The sequence below is a fragment of the Triplophysa dalaica genome, chromosome 10 (genome assembly GCF_015846415.1).
Source record: "Triplophysa dalaica isolate WHDGS20190420 chromosome 10, ASM1584641v1, whole genome shotgun sequence".
Taxonomy (NCBI): domain Eukaryota; kingdom Metazoa; phylum Chordata; class Actinopteri; order Cypriniformes; family Nemacheilidae; genus Triplophysa; species Triplophysa dalaica.
In genome coordinates this window covers 9,031,342-9,047,946 of record NC_079551.1, presented here as the reverse complement: position 1 = coordinate 9,047,946, position 16,605 = coordinate 9,031,342, and the positions used below count along the sequence as shown (strand labels likewise).

At 39.3% G+C, this 16,605-nt stretch overlaps 2 protein-coding genes across 2 annotated transcripts in view; both read right to left on the bottom strand.

Annotated features, from left to right (window-relative positions):
* rabgap1l (RAB GTPase activating protein 1-like) overlaps positions 1-16,605 on the bottom strand; it is a 70,318-nt gene that overhangs the window by 32,029 nt on the left and 21,684 nt on the right. The gene's annotated exons all lie outside the window — the stretch shown is intronic.
* Positions 9,252-14,105, bottom strand: gpr52 (G protein-coupled receptor 52). The gene is made up of 2 exons (XM_056757902.1): positions 14,033-14,105; positions 9,252-13,476 (listed from the first exon to the last, which is right to left on the bottom strand). The coding sequence occupies exon 2, from the start codon at positions 12,337-12,339 to the stop codon at positions 11,236-11,238; it is 1,104 nt and encodes a 367-aa protein (XP_056613880.1). The 5' UTR covers positions 12,340-13,476; positions 14,033-14,105; the 3' UTR covers positions 9,252-11,235.

The following is a 16,605-nucleotide window of genomic DNA, read 5'->3' as shown; positions in this document are numbered from 1 at the left end:
CGGCAAAGAAGTGAAAACGTGCCAGCATTTTTCTCCTGTGATAGGCATCGTAGTGCAGTAAGCCATTGGTTGCAATTCACAACCTCACCACTAGATGTCGCTAGAATCTCATCACATGGCTCCTTAAAGAGCAAAAATAAATCATTTTCTGTGGTACAGCATGTGTTTTTTAACTTTTCTACAATAGGCTATAAGTAACCAAAGGATGGTAGAGGTTAAAATACAAAGCAAAGGAAAAAAGTGGAGAGAGAAAAATCACAGGTGATTGACAGTAGCAATATTACCTTCCCTTTTTCTTCCCCAGGGTGGAACGGGCGCAGTTCAAAGGGGGTCGTAATTGAAATTGGCAAATAGCAGCATTAGCCTGATCACAACAACCAACCTTGCAGCATAAAAATAGAAGGTGAGCTGAGCGGAAGAAAGACAGCGAGAGAGGAAGAAAGGCTGAAGTGCTCTCAACACTTTGCAAGCACCAAGACAGATTAATCTTCTTCATGCATAATGCATGTCTGCGCCGTGTGTGATCGCATTGACGGTCGGTTATTAACTGTGTCACAGTGCGAAAACACACCGCGAATCAACAGATCTCACACACGTACACAAACCACGGCTAACCTATGGCATATGGGTAAAAAGTCGATCCAATGCGACTGTTCACTCTCAAGCTGTATGACTTTCTTTCTTTTGTAAAACACAAAAGAAGATATTTTGAGAAATGGCTCAGCGGCATTGTGTTCAGCGGCAAGTTCTTTAGAAAACAAGGGAGCCTCAGTTCCGTCATACCTGTTGTAAGATTTCTAGGTCTCCCTAGGGCCTGCAACATCTGGTCCTCAGGACAGACCGTTAACTCGTCTGTCAATATCCCGCCGCTGTTCTTTTAATTGTCAGCGATGTGTTGCATGCTAATTCACGGGACGCACTTATGGGCAAATATGAAAGTACACACATGAACGGTAGCTATATTTGTCCCTTCAACTGGGGACAGCACATGTTCCATACACATCCATTTGTGATCCGAGCACTGGATGGAAGGTGCCCTTCATTCGTTGGGCCATAAACTTCTCTATTATGAAAGAAAAGGGTATATAGGTTACAGATCAGTGAACAGGGGTAAAGTCGACTATTGCGTGACCCAGCAAGACCAGCAAAGACATCCCAAAGCAATCTGTGTTGGATGCATGGAGCACACCAGGTCAGCCGGGAGAGGACCTATGAAGGTTTATAGGTAATGCAGTCCCGGAGTGAATCCTGGAGAACATCTTGTGGATGTGTCAACTAACCTCTATGACCTTTCTATGTAAAGATTGCAGACCCCAGAGAACTGAGACAGTTAGGTTATTAAAGGGATATTTTAACCCACAATGAAAATGATTTATTATTGACCCTTGTGTCATTTCAAACCTGTATGACTTACTTTCTTTTGCAGAGAGACGATATTTTGAAGAAAGTTGGTAAGCAGACAACACTGGCTTCCATTGACTTCCATTGTATGGGAACAATACCAAAGGCACATTTCTCAAAATATCTTCTTTTGTGTTCCACTAAAGAACAACATCCCTTTAAGAAGAGATTGCAGCTTTGACTTTTCACTATCGCATTGCATATGGATGTTATAAGCGGAGAACGTTCTATTTTAAAAGCCATAATTTTTCAACCTAAAAAAAACTTTCAAGAGTCCTCTCGAATTATGATTCCAGAGTTGCCATAGCTACAAGACTGGAGGCTGGCGAGACAAAAAAACCTCTGAACCGCTGACAGGAAGTCTCAACCTGTCGATACTTTATTCAAATGAACAACCAATCCCACTCAAACACTTAAATAAAGAAAAGTAGAAGAGCCTTCCTATAAAAAAGTGCTGAGGGATGATTCAACGCAGGCCAAGCAGATAAAACCATGACGGATCTAGCTGAACCAACAGAGATGATTGGTAATAAGCCCATCGTCTCAGAGGGGAATAGGTGCTTTCATAAAGTGGATGATGAATTAAGGGGCTGTGAATGGAGACTGATAAGAAATAACTGGTGTCAAATGGATCCTTCATTGTTCGTGGTGACCTGCTTTTTGTAACAAGGCATTAACTCGACAATTTTGCTCAATGTGTCTCGCTTCCTCAACAGACCAAAATGCACCTGTCTGACTAGAACCGGGGTTCTCAAAGTTTACATTTAATGGTCCAAATCTGAATTCTCATCAACGTCAAAGGTCCGGTGCAATTGTTATAACAAAACTTGCTTTTAATTAATATTAGAAACAACTTTAAATAACAAAATCAACTCTATATTATGCAAGTTTATTTTCATCCAATAACTCATGTATTTTTTATGTTTTTTATTGTGTTAGTTAGCTGTATTTCATATTATTACCCAATGAAAAGAACCCAACTGCAGTTTCATTGATATTAATTGGAATGTACAATAAAAACATTTGTTATTTTTTGTTAATTAACTCTTCATATGCTAATTATCATATTCATGGCATGATCTAGTCGTACTTGCGTTTACTGTCCGTTACATACAGTGCTGCACTTTTATACAACAAAATGCAAAAAGCCATTCTCATTTACAAATTTTCTGTTTATGAAATAGTACTGAACTTCAATGTAACTAAGTGAATCATGCAGCACAAATGTCCATGTGGGCAAAAAAAGATTCAAATATTTACAGACGAACTACATTCATGCACAGGCAACATTTTATCTACGTTCTTTTCCTGATCGAAGAAGTTGGTAAACAATGCTACACTGATGTGTGTGTTTGTTTCCGGTCCAGAGGGAATTAAATTGTCATATTTGTACTTACTATTACAGTCAACAATGAATGATCATTGCATCCTATTTTATCTCCATAAAATTATATTTAACAAAATATGACAACAGAATACATGAAATGATGTAAGATGATGTGAGAAGATTGTCCATCAGGTTTTAATAGATCATAAAAAGTATTATCTTAGATACATGGTTGTAGCGAGGTATGAATCATTTGTGGTAAAAAATCTCAAAGAGGTTTTTAATGAACAAGTGAAATACTTCATTAGGATAACATGTTATCATAGTTTTCTTAAACCTAAACTATGAACATTTCTGTTAATCGAAATAAAATAAAATATAGGTCTTTATATTATTTGGAAAACCTAGAAGTAAACGAAAATTTGAAATGGCGCATTGGCAATAAACTGAAATAAGTTTATTAACCCTTTAGAATCTGAAGCAAAAATATGTTTTTACACATTTAGTTTTTTGACTGTCAAATTCTAACACAATGTGCCATCATCATGTGCCATCACAAATGTCTTTAAATAAATTCGAGTAATTGTCCATTACTTTGTGTTGCGTGTTTGTAAATAGATTTAAATAGACAAATATTTTTTTCAGATTGTTTTTGAAATTCTCAAAAAACTAAAGAACGAAAGAATCTAGGACTCAGGCTTGAAAAATATACTGTAGTGCATGCGTAAAAGTCTTTTTAGTATCACTCATATACAGTTTTCATTCATAATCCTTTTTTACACCAGTTCTCCGGGTGTATTTTCTCACAAATGGTTCAGAGTTATGGCAAAATGAATACCGCTTTGTAGAATGAGCCTGCGACAATTTTTTTTTAAATTAAAAATTAATATAAAATACACATAAAATTCTAAAAATTATTTGTATAAAATGACGAAAAATATATAAAATTGATGGAAATGAAAACCTTATTTTTATTTTTTATTTTTATTATTTTTATATTTTATTTTTAATTTGAATAAAATTGAAAGAAATCGATACCAACTCTGACTAACACAAAACCAAGCAAAAAGAACATGAGCTAAATGTTAGATTAACATTGACTTCTTCAATGCAATCTCAATATTAGCTTGCCATAACAGGACGGAGCAGCCACAAAAAAGTACATTGAAAGTAGACAACAGTAAATGGTTTAGCATGCTATGAAGTCTTTTCAAAGGCAGACTGCCAGAACGTGGCAGGAGACAAGCCCAGACATACTGTTAGGAAGAATGAGAGAGAAGGTTTGTCTAAATGTGAGAACATTAAAGGTGGAAGGCAAGAAAAATAGGACAAAAAGCTGGCAAAAAGGATGAAGAAAGAAGGAAAGAAACAAAGGTCAAGGACTCGGCTGGCTTGTCTGTGGAGACCAACGGAGAGCGTCTGCCGTCTCATTAACATCAGGGTCATTAGCTCTGATCTGATCTCTCGACAACATGCTAGCGAAGCAGAACGTGCATTCAACCCCTGAGAGAGCATGTGAAAACATGCTCCTCAAAAACTGACACTTGTTCTGACATCAAGTCTTGGAGAACGGGACCCCATTTCCACTGGGACGAATAAGAGGTCCCTCTTACTCCGCCTCTTGCTTAATAAAAGCTGCCAATTTCACAGCGATTGCCATTTTATTTATTCCAAGACACGTGATGCTGGCTTTTTCTGGAAAAAACAATAGCGAAAGACTTCTATGATGTGCCGAGGGATGCCGAAGGGCTTGTGGATGCATGCCGACATATTGTCTCGCTCTCTTTACTGCTTCTGAAAGACTATGATTCTAATTAATGTTCGATGATCAAACATAAAACACTAGAGATTTCCTCATGGTTTCCATGACAATGTAAGATGGCTGCCTTCTGCTTTTGCATACGGAGGATTTAGCTGAGGAATTTACAAGCTGGAATTATTAATATTCAAATACGCCAGAAATAGAATGCTACAGACTTTTGATTTTCCCATTATTTGGATTCTGCGTGCGCTCAAACAATTTCAATCTTCAATGATTATTTAATGAAAACGTGAAAAAGAGGTGTCACAATATATTGTTATTGACACAAAAATCATGATATTTATATATATGATTACAGATAATTTGTGTTATTAGGGTTGTTGCGTCAAACATTTTAACTATGCCGATATTGCGTGTGAAAATCGTGGTATGAATACTGTTGCGGTATTTTTTACATAATGTCAACTTGATATTTACTTTTGTTAACTTTGTGTTATTTCTTATTTTGGCCAAAAAAATACACTTAGGTAGAGAGTTTATCGCTATAGTGGCTATTACGACAAATTAAAAAAAAAAAATTGTTTAACAATATAATTTTTACGAAATTATTTAAGATAATAATATTACTCGGTCTCACCATGCTTCAAATTTTGTTGTAGTTATTTATTGGCCAAAAAATAATCATCAATGCTGAATATAACCGACAACATTATTTAAAAAAAATGAAAGCGATAAAGCGATAAAATACAGTGAATTCATTAGGACAAAACAATTGTTTAGCGAAAATCTGATATCGTGACCGCTGTAATGTGAAAACAAAAGACAGACGATGGGCCAGACAGAATCTTCCGCACCTACAATAAACGATCTTCAAGTTAACCTCTAAGCCAACCGCCTCGTCTCTTCTTCGCACTTCAGAGTTGAACATCTGGAGCGTACCTGCCTCCTCTGTTGAACCAGATGTCTTCATTGTCTAGCATCAACCACCTGAGAAGGGTCACAAAACCCTCCCACACATATATAAGAGTATTAAACAACAGTATAATGTATATACTCGTCTGCTGTTAAAATTAGCACAAAAGGTAATGCAACAAGAGCATTCCACAACAATAAGATGGGCGGAGAGAAGGTGTTGCACGTGGGTACATAACATCTCATCGCTCTCTGATTAAAATTAATCTAAGTCTCAAGTGTTAATGTGTCCCCGAGAGGTTGGAGACAAGTCCGGAGCGGAAGAAAATCCATATTCACGGGGTGTAAATGACGCTGGATGGCTCTAGGGAGAGCTGCTTATCAACCTTGGGCCTAATGCAATCTGGTGATGTTCCAAGAGCCCTGTTGGAGAAGGAACGGATGTCTCAAGGTATTTCATTAAGAGTGAGATGTCATAAATTCCTGGGAGATGAATGTGGTTTATCGTCCCGGCAGGGGTGGCCTCATCTGAGAGTAGGGAAAGAAGGAAGGAGTGGAGGAGACTGCCAGGTTCGGAGCTTGCACACTGGTGGGTGACAGGTCTGCATGAGCTGCCAGGCCTGAACAGCTGGGCACACTCCCGAGGGAGGTCCTGTGTCGCCATTGGGTATGAGCTAATTTCTAGCTAAATTTGTTTGTTTTTGTGTAGAGTAATTTTTCCAGCTCAGTGGTTAGAGCATGGCGCTAGCAACGCCAAGGTCATGGGTTCGATCCGAGGTATTGCACATAGTCTGATACAAATGTATAGTCTAATGCAATGTAAGTCACTTTGGTTAAAAACGGCTGCCAAATGCATAAATGTAAATGTAATGTACATTATATACTGGCAATCAAGTCAGAATGTTTCATTTCTTTCTAACCAAAGAAACAGCGACTCCCTGGTCTTCTCAGATTTAGCGTGTACAGATGGTGTTACCCTCAGACGGGCATGCGACCAGCTTAATAGCAAGGAGTGGACAGCTGTCGGTGAATGTTACCATCAACAGACCTCAGGCCATTCAGCTGGTCGTGAACGGGAGAATCCACAAACCCTGTATTGCATAACACATTAAAATAAAGAAGCTTCATCTGAGACGACCCCAGGTGGGGTTAAAAGGGTAATTCACCCAAACGCAGAAATGTCATCATTTAATTATCCTCATGTGGACTTTTTTACTGCTGAACACAAAAGAAGATATTTTGAGAAAGGTCTCTATGGTTTTGTGTCCTTATAATGGAATTCAATGGGAACCAGTGTTGTTTGATAACCAACGTTCTTCAAAATATCTTCTTCTTCTTGTGTTCTACAGAAGAAAGAATGTCATACAGGTTTGGAATGACATGGGGGTGAGTAAATGTTAAAATAATTTTTATATGTTTGTAGATTTATAGAGTGCCACCCTGTGGGCCTAGGTTACATGACTGGGTGGGTTTAGCATCATTTTAATCTCTCACTTCACAAGCACCGGTATCCCACTTAAAGTGCATGCAAAGATAGGCGCCATTAGCTTCAGAGACGAGGGCGATTAACATTGTGTATGATGAGGAACGTGAGTGCTTTATCTTCGATTAGAGCTCGCACCTCGCTCGCCTCTGAGAGGGAAAGGTGCCCCTCCTGCTCACTGTCACGCAACTCTGAGAGCTTTTTGATGGGCGAGAACAACTCTTGAAGCTGTGTGGTGGCACAGATTAATATTAAAAGGAATTCATAATATGGCTTGATGAAGATTTTCATAAATATTCACAGGCTCTGGACGGTAAGCTCCGCTTCGTTGTTTCCATTAATATGGATGAAAGACGGGCAGGGCGAACAAACGTCTAAGAGCAAAGAACCAACATGGATAATAAGAAGCTACATAACTCCCTAAAATAAACGTATCAGTTTTATGTCCTTTTAAACCCATTTGATTTTCTTTGGAATATAAAAAGTGATTTGTATTGCATGATGTACAAACTGTTTGGTCCGGAATGATGAGCATTCTCACATGATTTGTAAATAAGTTTAATTTAGTTAATTGTATAATGCAAAGCAAGGATATAGCTTAAAATGACTTCTAGGGACAGTTCACTCAAAAATAAAAATTCTGTCATCATTTACTAAGCCTCAAGTTGTTCTAAACTTTTATTTTGATGTCAACTATCCAAAAAGCAAAGTCAAACAGAAACAAACCTGTTTGCATATTAGACATAAAATTACCCATATTTTTCTTCTAACACTTTCTTCTAACACTATACCACTGTCTACAAATGCAGTAAAAAGGCTAATAACCATGATAAAGGAATGACCAGCGTTCTCGACAGAGTGTTATCCTGGGCTCAACCTACACTAGCATTTCGCTGACATTAGCCTTTTTTCCTTGTGATGATTTTATTTAACAGAAACATGCCGGCTGCATCAGACTTTGAAGTGATAGTTCACCCAAAAAAGAAAATGCTGTCATCATTTACTCACCCTCTTGTCATTTTAAACCTAATTATAATCTTCTTTCTTCCGCAGAACACAAAAGAAGATATTTTGAAGAATGTTGTTAACTGGCACCCATTCACTTACACATGTGTTGTTTCCATACAATGGAAATGAATAAGTGTCGATGCTGTTTGGTTACTAGCTTTCTTCAAAATATCTTATTTTGTGTTCTGCAAGGTTTGAAATGACAAGAGGTTGAGTAAATGATGACAGCATTTTCATTTTTGTGTGAATTAACATCTGCAAAGACAAATGTACAAAAGAACCAGACTAACCAAGCAAAGTATTTAAAGCTTTCAATATGGTATAAACAACAAATCTCATTCAAAAGCTGGGAAACATTCCTAAATAACCTGTAACTGTACTTTTGCCAAATAACAAGAACTCTTTTGTTAAAGTCTGTGACAAGTCATGCATTAACTTCAATGCCTGCAATGGGCATGGCCCCGGAGCAGCCGCCTCAGCCAAACATCGTAAAGATCTGCAAGGAACTCTGATATTGCACTTCAATGACACCTCAAGCGGTACACACAGATGTGAAACAGTCACTTCAAATAAAGGAGGAAAATGTATTTGATATAATAAACATACAGTGGAACAATGTCATATGCACGGCTCACTCTAAGGTCACGTAAGTGTAGGCAGCCGAAACGAGAAGTAGTGTTACTGACCGCCGAGGGCGCTCATGTTTTATTCATGCCGGTGCCAAGGTCCAAAGCCTCCCGTGATCATGGAAACATTTGATGTGCTCATTAGATTTCAAAAAGGTCACTTCATTTTCCCTCGCTCTAACCGCACATGTATAATTTCCCTTCTAAGGGGAGCTGTAACCTTTTAGAGGCAGTCATCGAGTGCCAGCCCTGCTGCGTGTGCAGTCTGGGGCCGCTTTGCTCGGAAAGCTCAGAGGCCGGTCAAAGTTCGAGTTGCATATATCCGCTGTGGCCTGCTCCTGAAAATATTACAAAGCTGGCTGAACCAATCGAGCTGAGCTGTGAGATGGAGTACGACATTCATTACAATGTGCTACAACAGCATTTGTGTACAGTAGGTTAGATGCTGTTGTGATGTTTGTAACTGCTGGGTTTTGGTCCTAAATGATCATAGTGTTTGAGCATAAAACTGGAAAATTGCTTTAAAAAAAGGACATCAGTAAGTGATAAAAATTCACTAACCAAAAGATGCAGGCGTCATGAATGTTCAATGTTCACTTTTATTGTACTGGCAGCGACAGAGTATCACACAAAAACAAACAAAAATTTGTGAACTGAAAAAATATATTTATATATATACACACATATTTATATATATATATATATTTCACGTTTTGTTTCTAAGTTTAGGATAAAAACATACATCACGATAGAATTTGACATCATCAGATATGTCATGGGTTCATGATTTTAGTCATCAATCATCAGTAGCAAAGAGTATACTAGCTAATTTTTACATCCATTAAAAAATAAATAAATAGCTAATTTCAAGTTTTGCCTTTTCTTCATTATCTAATGCACATCACCTATCCTAGTTGCACTCTGAGCTGAGAGATTCAGCATTTAAATTTGTTTAAATTCATAAACAATGGTAACACTTTACAATAAATGTAATACATTAACATTGGTTAACGCAATTGGTACAATGAATTAACAATACTGGTCTGTTGTAGATACCTGATGCATTAACCAATGTAAATGAATTAAAACATCATTGTAAAGTATTACAAATATTAAGGTAACTAAAATATGTGACTAACACACCAATCCTACAATGAGCAATACGTGTTGCTCCTAATGCCGTCCTAAGCAGCAGCCATATATAATCTGTATCATAAAAATAATGGCTTTCATGATCATATTTTGCAAAGTCAAAAGATGACCTTTGCTTATGGCAACTTAAAACAGAGGGTTCATTTAAAATTAATTACATAATAGAAGCAAAGGGAGTATGTAATAAGGTAAAGAGTAGAGATGCACCGATATCAATTTTTTCCACCGATACTGATAGCCGATTATTCAGAGTACCATTTGCCAATTCGGATTTTGATTGAAGGGAAATATATCGGTCCTGATCATCGGCTGTTTTTAAACTATTGGACGATGGCGTGAAGAATTGCCTTTATCGACCGAAAATGGTTATTGGTCAATATATCGGTGCATCTCTAGTGGGGATATAATTTAAAATGTAAAAATTTGGGGATGTAAAAGAATAGAATAAATTGCTGAAAAATTTAATTGGACGACAGAACCCAATAAAAAAATAAAACTTGATATCTTTATCTACAGCTTTCAAGCCAGTAAAAACAAAAAGTAAATTATAAAAAAAACTATAAAGATAAACAAATGTAAATATAGCTTCAATTTAATATAAATTTTAGGAGACAGAGAAAACATAAATAGGATAAATTAATCGATTTTAGACATTCATACAGCAGAGTGAAAAACAAGCAACAAACAAGCTGATTCAGCAAAAGAAAACATTGAAAACTAAAACATGCTGTGTCGCATGTTTCTCAAAGGGTCACTGCAGGCAAATAGGTCTAATTACAAACAGCTAAGGCTTCACACCACTGGTCATCTAAAGTACAGTTCACAACCGCTGCAGGCGTAGTCCATGTTGTGCGAAACGTCACGATTTCCTTCAAAAACATCAGATCTAGAATAAAGGTTTGAAAAAACACTTGGATTGACTGGTTTTACCCTTTGCTACATCGCGTTTGACAAGATTCATTGGTCCCACGTTACATTATTTGTTTTAGCCGCATTTTAAGTGAAAACACACTGGCTAATTTCAAAGTCACAAAGCTCAAGACCTCAACAAGGTCTTTAATCCATTGTCCATTTGAAAAGCATCCGTGTAGGGTTACGGCTGTGACAAACTAACTCTACAAACATCAAAACAACCAATTCTACGAAATGGGTAATGCGACTAAAAATAGCAAGTGTGCTCTAAATTGAGTGAGAGCTTTAACAAACAATTGCTTCGAACCTTCACCTTTGCTTTACATTTTCTCACAAACTCTCTAAAGACTGCAAACCAAACCGGTTGTGACCAATGACCATTAAGTTGTAATTACGTTGAGTTTACGTTGTATTTATTTGTTAACTTGTAAGAACAAGGCAGCTGTCACGTCAGTATTTACAGGGAATGTTTATAATACAATAACTTCAAAAATTCTTCTTTTGTGAGAGATGAGTTTTCTAGCTTGGCATGTGTAACAGTCAATCTGGTAAAAATCTATCAAGTTTTCGTTAATGTTTAAATAAAAGTCTGGACCAAATCCTGACAACAGTTAGCAGCTTAAGACTGATCCAAGCAATCCTCTACAGATCTTCAAATGGAGCAAGAATTGGCTCTTTTTCTCGGTTTTGGCTCTCCGAAGTCCTTGTCATCGTGAGCGCAGGGGCTGAAAGAGCAGAGCGTCTGCGAGAGCCTCCGCATCCCCAACCGGAACACGCTGTTGGACAGACTGTAAATGACGCAGTTGCAGAAGCTGTTGCTAATCGCCAACCAGGTGGTCACGAAGGAGAGAGCAGGACTTTCCAACACATTGGAGCTCTCCAGAATGAAGTAGAAAATGTAGGGGAGCCACAGCATGTAGAAGACGCTGGTGATCCGAAAGAGCACCATTGCGTACCGCCGATCTGGCCCGTGACCCGTGGGGTTACCCCCTTCTGCAGTTTCCATCTCCTGGCTCGGGAAGCGTGCCCTTCGTTCGCTGATCTCACGGTTGTGTTGCTGGCAGATCCGAAAGATGTGAAAGTAGGTGAAACAGACCACTAAGGTGGCCGGGGCATAAAGCAGGCAGACCACGAAGCCGGTAAATAACGCAGAAGTGGGCCAAGAGTGAGCACACCATTCAAAGATGTCCCCGTGGTACCCCGGCTTACCCCAGCCAAAGAAAGAAGGAAGAAACACTACGCATGAGTAGATCCATATGAGGACGATGCAACAACGAAGACGGCAAGGTGTTACCAGTTGATTGTAGGACAGGGGTTTGGTAATCGCTAAGTAGCGGTCCACGCTAATGCAAGCCAGGCAAGCCATTGAAACACTCTTGAGTACGGAGATAACGTAGCTGAACACCTGACAGGTAAGCGGTTCTTGGACTCCGGCTGGATAATGAAGTAGAGAAAGGGTGGGCACCAGACAGCTTAGACCTACCAACAGATCGGCATAGGCCATCGTCTGGATGAAGTAGCTTGTGGTGTAATGGTGTAACAATGGCGCACAATGGAACACAAAGATCACAGTCAAATTCCCTGCTATGATGAGTACAGTCAGCAATACGATGACGACCGTCTCCAAGACGCACGCCTCCACGACCTTGTTCTGTCCCCAGCCAACAGGGCAGGAATGGTTTAGGGACATGAGGAAATGACCGCCGAGGCTGCCATTTGCAGTGGCGACTGGTTCGATCGGGCCTGATCGGTTCATTGTTCCAGAGCCTGTTCACTTGGATAAGGTTCCGCTGTCCTGAACGCAGTGCAGATGTCCCCTCTCGTCTCAGTAAGAAGAACTCAATCTTCTTTGCCGTAACTTCTGTCTTTCACATGGCTGATTCCCAATGAAATGAGCAATGGCAAAAATCAATAAGGCCCATAAAGACAGAAAAAAGGCACCAGGCTTTCTGAAATCAGTCATGCTTTGTAGCTGTTCAATAATTGTCAGGCAGGGATAGTTCCATCTTTAAGCGAGACTATAAAAACTAGCTAGACTGGAAATGTTGTGTATAGTTCTCACAGATTATCTAGCATATGGGTAGCTATCAAATACTTCAAATGTCCTCATAAGGTTGAATATGCACAGCGTGAGACAGGCTTGAAGAATAACTGACGATGCTTATTAGAATAAGATGAATAAAAAAAATGATGTGTTCTTTCATATAAAAAATTGGTTACTAGAAAACTATAAATGTCAAATATCAATTTAGTTCTTGAGTTATGTCTACTGCTGAATGCCACAAAATCCTGATTTCAATTTGCAAAAGTCTTGTAATCGCACATGCATCATACAACAAATGTAGGGTGCAAAACAAAGGGTAGAGTGTAAAATCTGCCCAAGCTATTGATAGTAGCCTGACGTACACTTGCAGTGAAGTTTTTCCAGTAAAAATTATTAACGCATCATATTCTGGGTCCACAGCATCACCTTTGGTCTTGCTTTCCTCGCAATCCAATGACTTCACAAACTTTCATCATGCATGTTGTATAAAAAGCAGTTCATAGAAACATGAAGAGAAGTGCTTCATAGTAAAGTGTCTTTAGATTTGATGAACCAACAGCATGATATGGGAATCCCATTTGCCTCCCACGTCTTTCCAGTTCTGACCGAGCGTTTCACATTCAGCCACGGATGAAAGCTTTGTATATCCACTCGAGATGTGACAGCATGCCAGTCTATGCAAGCGATATGATTAGACGTATGCCAAGCTTCTTGTGAAGTACGCTTTGCTGAGGTAGACCCAGTAGTCTCTTCGTAAAGCACATTCCGTAAGAAAGACGTGAAACACCCAAAAGATGAGTTGAAGATCCTCAGACCACTCTATCACCCCTGTTAGCTTTCTCCAATGACCTGAGAACCAAAGCAGGTTGACGGTGGATATTTGAGGAATGTCTACGTAGTTAAACGTAAATATATCATTAAGATAACGTCAAAATAATGTCAAGAACGTCAACGAATCGATTCCAAAGGAGTCTGAAAATGAAAAGCTCAAAATCGCACGGTAAACTGAGAAGAGACGAGCGGATGAGAGCAGCCTCTCACGCCGCCGGTGTACAGAGCTGCTGTGAGCGGCTCACGGTTCCCTCTCCTCCTCACCGCCTCTCTCTCCACCACTGTGCCTCTTGCTCCCTCCTTTCTTTTTCCTCCCTCCCTCCCTCCCTCCCTCCCTCTCTCTCTCCTCCCTCCCCCTTTTGGCAGCACCTGAGGTCATCTTCCTCACACAACTCCTCTAGCACACTGCTCTCGTTCTCTCTCTCTCTCTCTCTCTCTCTCTCTCTGTGTGTTTGTTTCCAAGGTTCTCCCTCTTTTCTCATTATCCGCTTCTTCCTGCACACCCTGAAGATGTTTCCCCATTCAAAAATAATCAAAGATTTTCATATCATCTTGTCTCTAGTCGCTTAATTACCTCTCCTCCTTGTATTCACCGCTTCAATTCTCCTACACAGACCAATGACCAAGCGAGGCAATGTCTGCCTCTTGGTTACAGTTGCCAGGCATTTCGGTTAGCCGGGACCCTCTTTATCAGCACTACCTGACGTGGTACAAGAAACAGGACAGAGTAAAGCATTTTACGGAGGGGGCCTTTCTTGCATTTGGTCCCTTGGAAAGATAGCTTATAGACAATCACAAACACTTCGGATAAAAGAATATGCCTCATGGAATAATGTAATTTCTTGCAGAAGCAAAGTGACTTACAGTGCATTCAGGCTTAACATTTTATCAGCACGTGAAAAACACATGCCTTTGGCATTGCTTTACCAGTTAAGCTACAGGAAGCCATACTGTACGTGAAATGATACAAAGTTACTTTGCCGTTGTCATGACACTCTGCACATCTTGTTTTCTGTAACTTGTTCCCAAGATAGAAACACCTTGCATCGGTAGGCAGCTATGAATGGTTAAAGGGGTGCTGCAACGATGTGTCATGCATTCTGACTTCTTTACAATGTTGAACGTGCCGTCTTCTCATCTTTAATATGGTCAACCTGTCAAAAAACGAGTTGGGCGTATTATGTAGTATTTCTGTGATCGATACACTCTCCCAGTGATCGTACTGGTTTCCGAAAGTTTTTTTGGAACATATAAAACTGTTTTGTAAATATTTTTCTTGGTCTCTTTCTGGACAATTCTCCCAGAAAAGCATGCGGCACGCCTACGCGGCAGCAAGGAGAGCAGGAGCATGCGAAGACGTCACTTTCACTTGTGTGCAGGAGAGAGAGAGAGCATACGTTCGCGAAGTTCAGGTGTTTGTTTGTTCACTGCATTTGTGTGATGATTGTTATTTAAACGGTGCATATAACCGTTTATATATAGATTAAAATAGATAGATTTAGTTAGAGTGTAATGTTGCTGTTAGAGCATAAACAATATCTGCAAAATGATGAAGCTCAAATTTCAATGCCAAGCGAGATATTGTCTTTAACAGAATTCATTTTTCAAGGACTACAAAGAACGGCTGGAATCGGACTACAGCCCTTTACTTCCCGGGTAAACAATGTCACTATTTCCGAGTTTTTAAAAAACCTCCGACCAAAAGGAATACGCCAAAAAGGGGGCGAGGCCTTACTTATATAAGAGGAAGAGCCGCTGGAGTAGTGTTTGGTTATCAGAGATCGTAAACATTTTATTTAATTACTTTAACTTTCATCACAGTCCTACAGCCGGTAATAAGAATTCAGCTACACACATTCTAAGATAACCAACGGTCAAATAACAGTTTCCATGACTTTAACATCGGCTGTGAAAGTTCAACTATCATGCTTTCACCCTAATGTTTTCCTAACCATTATGACTTTCTTTCTTCTGCAGAACACAAAAGAAGATAATTTGAAGAATGCTGGTAAGCAAACAATATTGGATTCCATTGACTTCCATTGTATGGACACAAAACCACAGAGACATTTCTCAAAATATCGTCTTTTGTGTTCCACAGAAGAAATAGTCATTTGCAGGTTTTGAAAGATATGAGGGTAAATAAATGGTACCCGAAATAATTCCGGTTTTAATTCGGCTGGCGGGCCGAACTACAATCGGAATCCTATAGGACACGCTGAAGCGAATGAATATGGTGATCCACTTGGAACAAGATGCTACCGAACAACAGTGGCAGCCAGAGGCCTGCATAAATGATTCATCTTAGAGAAAGGGAAAGACTGGAGAAAACAATGACCATAATCCTCTTTATCTATTGTTGTATGAGCTTTTGATCTAGGTGACTCTGACTGTACAGGCACATTGTGTTTGGCTTTCATGATCACACCAGCAGTCAGAGGACAGGTCAGCATGACAGCTAGACTTGATTTGGCATGATTTACGGCGACAGCATTGGGCGTCTAAAATGGGCTTTCGTGAATTCACTGCTTTTTTAGTTATTTAATTATACTGACATTGGATGTGTTATTCTACAAAAAGTTTTTATAATCGTTTTTCGAAACGTATTGACCAACATCATTTAAAGAAAGATGCACGCAATGGCATCCTTTTTTAAACACTGCTCGGGATTTTGCACATAAAAACAAGTATTTGTCCCTGGGCGTGTGTGTAGCTGTGATTCGAACATCCACACGCATCACGAGAGGAGTCGACTATACGTGATGTGTTTCTGAGTAATCTAAACTGTCACTTCTGTGTCAGCGTCCCAGGCTGTAGTCTGAAAGCACATGATATCGGGCCGGGAGGCGACCCCATCTGCTGATGTGTAGAATGGGGCCAAAATCTATTCCCACGGAGCGTAACATTCGTATGTGTAACAATGCTAGGCGTTCTCTTGGGTGAGTCCGGACAGTAGATGTTAACTGCATTAAAGGAGTAATTCACCTTCAAAATGACGCCCTCTTGTCATTTCACACCTGTATTACTTTCTTTTTTCCATAGAAGACAAAAGAAGATATTTTGAAGAATGTTGTCAACAGCCCCCCATTCACTTGCATTGGTCACAATAAACTGCTCCTTTAAGATACATGTTGAGTTTATGGTGAG

What these genes read in the sequence shown, in the direction of transcription:
- gpr52 (XM_056757902.1), bottom strand. Translation starts at nt 12,339, where the DNA reads ATGAACCGATCAGGCCCGATCGAACCAGTCGCCACTGCAAATGGCAGC.